Source organism: Microtus ochrogaster, chromosome 24 (genome assembly GCF_000317375.1).
Source record: "Microtus ochrogaster isolate Prairie Vole_2 chromosome 24, MicOch1.0, whole genome shotgun sequence".
Taxonomy (NCBI): Eukaryota; Metazoa; Chordata; class Mammalia; order Rodentia; family Cricetidae; genus Microtus; species Microtus ochrogaster.
Window position 1 is genome coordinate 33,997,985 of NC_022024.1, and position 5,985 is coordinate 34,003,969.

The 5,985-nt window shown below is 50.3% G+C and overlaps 1 protein-coding gene across 1 annotated transcript in view; it reads left to right on the top strand.

The window, feature by feature from the left end:
• Stab2 (stabilin 2) overlaps positions 1-5,985 on the top strand; it is a 135,569-nt gene that overhangs the window by 107,286 nt on the left and 22,298 nt on the right. The window contains exons 54-56 of the mRNA XM_026784626.1: positions 4-144; positions 1,534-1,590; positions 3,034-3,163. Of these exons, the coding sequence (XP_026640427.1) occupies positions 4-144; positions 1,534-1,590; positions 3,034-3,163 (328 nt within the window). The remainder of the gene's footprint in view (positions 1-3; positions 145-1,533; positions 1,591-3,033; positions 3,164-5,985) is intronic.

Consider the following 5,985-nt stretch of genomic DNA (forward strand, 5'->3'; position numbering starts at 1 on the left):
GAGCTCTTTCTAAACGGACAAATGTGCAGGATCACCCAGCGAGGACTCCTGTTCGACCTGGGCGTGGCCTATGGCATCGACTGCCTGCTAACGAATCCCACCCTGGGGGGCCGGTGCGACACTTTCACTACCTTCAATGTCTCGGTCAGTCCTAAAAGTTACCAAAATCGGGAAAGAACCTTGGGCCAGAGACCAGCCCTGGGGATCCTATGTGGCTCTAAGGAGAGGCCATGATGAGACCAGGTCCCACAACACCCAAGGGCCAATTGGTGACCTTCTTCAAATGCCACCAAGAATCAGCCAGCATCTGCTCAGCCAGTTTCCGGCCCTGAATATTCTTGCTTCCCTTCACACCATCCACCCATGATGGCTTCATCACTCAGGAGACCGTGCTGGGACGCCAGACGTTAGCCTTCTAGTGCAGCCTTTGTTTTCAGACACATGCACACTTATTCATTCAGCATACATCCTTTCAAATTCCCGCCGGCGTATGCCATACTTGGCAATTCGCCAGCACGGTTCAGTCTGATATATAGTACGGGCCCCGTACACCTCCACTCACCAACACGGTTCATTCTGATATATAATATGGGCCCCGTACACCTTCGGCGCTGAATGAGCCCGTGTCGCGGGCTCTCCACCACACAACAGGCATTTGCCTTCACTCATCCAGCCAGTGCCCCTGGGTGAATCTGGCTCTGAGCTGCTGTGTGGGGTCACTACCAACTCTCCGTACAGACTGGGAACTGAGGCGACGTGACTCCACAGCAGGGCTGTCACTGCTCAGTGCCAGTGTCTGGCATCGCTTGTCCCACAATTTTAGAATGAGATGAACAAAGTTTTCCTTCCTGTTTTAGGAGCTGTGACCTTCTTACCTTCTCAAGTGTATCCGTACACTTCCTTCCAGCTACTTAGTTTCTTTTGCCCATTCTCCAAAGGTCAAATGGCAGCAAGTATTGTCCCTGAGCTATACCTTATAGAAACTAAAGTTCAGAATGTTTCGGTGATTGGTCAAAGGTCTCACTGCTGACTTAAAATACAATTGCCTGCGCCCCCACTTCCCCAACTCCCCACTGCTACAATCTGCCCACACCGTACTGCCTGGCCCAGCTCTGTACATCAGTGGACTCCTTTCAAATGGGCATATAAGACAGAACTTCAGAATTCTCCAGGGCTAGGTGAAGTGTGTGTCTTTGTATAATCTTATTGTAGCTATATCGTCATCAAGATGAAGGTGTGTCTGTGTGTGTGTGTGCGCGCGCGCACGCGTGTATTTGTGTGCATCTGCAGTTGCATGTAAAAGCCAGAGGCCAGCCTTAGACTCCTCAGGAGTTAACCACCTTGTTTTTTGAGGCCAGCTGTATAAGTGATTCCTGGGAACCGAGCTCAGGTCCTCCTGCTCGTGCAGCAGGCACTCCCCAGCTAAGCTGTCTCCCCAGCCCCAGGTTAAGTTCTCACCCAGACATCAGCCAGGGACATTTCCTCGTGATCACCAATATCCTCGGTATTAAAGTTTCTCATCTTGCACACTAGGGGGACTGTGGGAGCTGTGTCTCTACTCCCAGATGCCCACCGTGGAGCAAACCAAAGGTAATTATGAATATGATGTCTGGAGGTCTGTGGGGATGTCCGTTTCAGACAGGAACAGACTCATTCGGGGTAGTGTGGCCAATAGACTGTGTGTCTTGTCCTCAGACCTCAGTCTTCTGGTGTGTCGGGTCTACAAGCGTGTTTCCGGTGGTGTGAGATGGGTGTTCTCAACCCAGGTAGCCTGTCATTTTCCTGCCCATCTTTTAGGAACTCTCTTGAAAAACGGAATTGCACATACTTAGAAGAGAGTAGAACATTATTGGGATTGTAGAAATAGTGGGTATTGTAGCTGTTTGTGCTGGAGATGTGTGCAGGATGAGAGAATGAGTTCCAGAGAAAGAGGGCATCCAGGCTCCGGCCACACAGCTACAGAGAAGCAAAGCTAGGACTAAAGGCCAGAAAGCCACGTGGGGTAGCAGCTAAGAACCTCAGTCTTGGAGTCCATGGGCATGGGGCCAGGGGACAGATTCCAGTAGTCCCTGCCAAGTTACATGCCTGCCGATATTATCTCCATAGAACAAAGTGAAATGACAAGTCCCTGTGTAGTACTAGGAAAACACCAGTTTCAAGTAGAGGCACAGCTAAGCAGTTGCACGGAGTACGTGCTCGTGAAGCATTATCTTTATCACTTATTCTAGATCAGAGCTTGAGTCTAGTCCTCGCAAGCACACACGATATCAAGGCCTTCCCACTAGTAAAGCACCTACAAAAGCAGATCTTCACAGATGTGGAAAGACGCAGTCAATACAGTACTTGCTTAAGAAGCTTGAGGACCTGAGTTCAAATCCCCAGCACTCACATAAAAAGCCAGAAGCATGAGCTAATACCTGTAATCCCAATACTAGGAGATGGAGGCAGGAGGGTCCCTAGAACTCAGTGTACGGCCATTGAGTCAGTGATCTCTAGGTTCAGTGAGAGACCCCATCTCAAAATAAGATGGAGAACAGTAAAAAGGAAGCCCCCATCAGCCTCTTCCCTGCATACATACATACACCATATATACATACACACACATCCCACACACACACATGTCCCCCACCCACACATCCCTCACACACATCACACACACAGACACACACAGACACATGTCACATGCAGACACATACATATATCACATGTGTGTGTGTGTGTGCGCACACACACACACACACACACACACACAAAGTGAATCTCACTCCCTCCTTGCTGAGGGTATGTTGATACAAATCTGCTCCCCACATCATCTCCAAGCAATCATTCTATTTTCAAACAGCTCCAAGGGTGAGAAATTCTGTTCAGGGCCCCTATTCTGCCCCCCTCTCTTCACTCCTGGCCTGCCTTGAAAATCCCACTTTCAACCTAGGCAGTGCCAAGATCCTCCCCACAGGGGGCACAGAGCCCCAGGAGCCCAGCCCAGGGGGCAGGGCGAGTAAGGCCTCCACTGCACCTTTCCTCTCTCTCTAGGGTGTGAAGCAGAAGTGTTTCTACAAATCACTGCCTTTCGGGAAGAACTTGGAAGGCTGCCGGCAGCTGTGCACCCTGGTCATCCGGCTCCCCAGGTGCTGCAAGGGTTACTTCCTGCCACACTGTCAGGGTGAGAACACCCCTTCTCCTTGTCATTCTAAAGGGGTATGGGCAGGTTATGCTTTTTTAAAGGTGCCAAGTTCTAAGGAGGCTGGGAAAATGCCACCCTCACACTTCCCAGGCCACCCCTCTCCCACTATCTCCGTATTTTGTGTTTTACTGGGATCCTACTGTACATTCACTTTAATGATCAAAACCAGACCTCAGCTGAGTCTGACAGCACAGCCTGGAATCCCAGCTGGTCAGGAGCCTGAAGCAGGGGGACCACAAGTCCAGGGCCAGCCTGAACGGCAGAGTACACGCAAAGACAGCCCGAGTGACCTACACCCTGTCTCAAAATAAAAAGTCAGCTTGGGAAGCAGGTCCCTAGTAGAGCATATGCCAGCATGTATAGGGGTTAATTTCCAGTATTGCAGATTGGGAAGCAGGTCCCTAGTAGCGCGCGCGCACGCGTGTATTTGTGTGCATCTGCAGTTGCATGTAAAAGCCAGAGGCCAGCCTTAGACTCCTCAGGAGTTAACCACCTTGTTTTTTGAGGCCAAAGCCAGAGGCCAGCCTTAGACTCCTCAGGAGTTAACCACCTTGTTTTTTGAGGCCAGCTGTATAAGTGATTCCTGGGAACCGAGCTCAGGTCCTCCTGCTCGTGCAGCAGGCACTCCCCAGCTAAGCTGTCTCCCCAGCCCCAGGTTAAGTTCTCACCCAGACATCAGCCAGGGACATTTCCTCGTGATCACCAATATCCTCGGTATTAAAGTTTCTCATCTTGCACACTAGGGGGACTGTGGGAGCTGTGTCTCTACTCCCAGATGCCCACCGTGGAGCAAACCAAAGGTAATTATGAATATGATGTCTGGAGGTCTGTGGGGATGTCCGTTTCAGACAGGAACAGACTCATTCGGGGTAGTGTGGCCAATAGACTGTGTGTCTTGTCCTCAGACCTCAGTCTTCTGGTGTGTCGGGTCTACAAGCGTGTTTCCGGTGGTGTGAGATGGGTGTTCTCAACCCAGGTAGCCTGTCATTTTCCTGCCCATCTTTTAGGAACTCTCTTGAAAAACGGAATTGCACATACTTAGAAGAGAGTAGAACATTATTGGGATTGTAGAAATAGTGGGTATTGTAGCTGTTTGTGCTGGAGATGTGTGCAGGATGAGAGAATGAGTTCCAGAGAAAGAGGGCATCCAGGCTCCGGCCACACAGCTACAGAGAAGCAAAGCTAGGACTAAAGGCCAGAAAGCCACGTGGGGTAGCAGCTAAGAACCTCAGTCTTGGAGTCCATGGGCATGGGGCCAGGGGACAGATTCCAGTAGTCCCTGCCAAGTTACATGCCTGCCGATATTATCTCCATAGAACAAAGTGAAATGACAAGTCCCTGTGTAGTACTAGGAAAACACCAGTTTCAAGTAGAGGCACAGCTAAGCAGTTGCACGGAGTACGTGCTCGTGAAGCATTATCTTTATCACTTATTCTAGATCAGAGCTTGAGTCTAGTCCTCGCAAGCACACACGATATCAAGGCCTTCCCACTAGTAAAGCACCTACAAAAGCAGATCTTCACAGATGTGGAAAGACGCAGTCAATACAGTACTTGCTTAAGAAGCTTGAGGACCTGAGTTCAAATCCCCAGCACTCACATAAAAAGCCAGAAGCATGAGCTAATACCTGTAATCCCAATACTAGGAGATGGAGGCAGGAGGGTCCCTAGAACTCAGTGTACGGCCATTGAGTCAGTGATCTCTAGGTTCAGTGAGAGACCCCATCTCAAAATAAGATGGAGAACAGTAAAAAGGAAGCCCCCATCAGCCTCTTCCCTGCATACATACATACACCATATATACATACACACACATCCCACACACACACATGTCCCCCACCCACACATCCCTCACACACATCACACACACAGACACACACAGACACATGTCACATGCAGACACATACATATATCACATGTGTGTGTGTGTGTGCGCACACACACACACACACACACACACACAAAGTGAATCTCACTCCCTCCTTGCTGAGGGTATGTTGATACAAATCTGCTCCCCACATCATCTCCAAGCAATCATTCTATTTTCAAACAGCTCCAAGGGTGAGAAATTCTGTTCAGGGCCCCTATTCTGCCCCCCTCTCTTCACTCCTGGCCTGCCTTGAAAATCCCACTTTCAACCTAGGCAGTGCCAAGATCCTCCCCACAGGGGGCACAGAGCCCCAGGAGCCCAGCCCAGGGGGCAGGGCGAGTAAGGCCTCCACTGCACCTTTCCTCTCTCTCTAGGGTGTGAAGCAGAAGTGTTTCTACAAATCACTGCCTTTCGGGAAGAACTTGGAAGGCTGCCGGCAGCTGTGCACCCTGGTCATCCGGCTCCCCAGGTGCTGCAAGGGTTACTTCCTGCCACACTGTCAGGGTGAGAACACCCCTTCTCCTTGTCATTCTAAAGGGGTATGGGCAGGTTATGCTTTTTTAAAGGTGCCAAGTTCTAAGGAGGCTGGGAAAATGCCACCCTCACACTTCCCAGGCCACCCCTCTCCCACTATCTCCGTATTTTGTGTTTTACTGGGATCCTACTGTACATTCACTTTAATGATCAAAACCAGACCTCAGCTGAGTCTGACAGCACAGCCTGGAATCCCAGCTGGTCAGGAGCCTGAAGCAGGGGGACCACAAGTCCAGGGCCAGCCTGAACGGCAGAGTACACGCAAAGACAGCCCGAGTGACCTACACCCTGTCTCAAAATAAAAAGTCAGCTTGGGAAGCAGGTCCCTAGTAGAGCATATGCCAGCATGTATAGGGGTTAATTTCCAGTATTGCAGATTGGGAAGCAGGTCCCTAGTA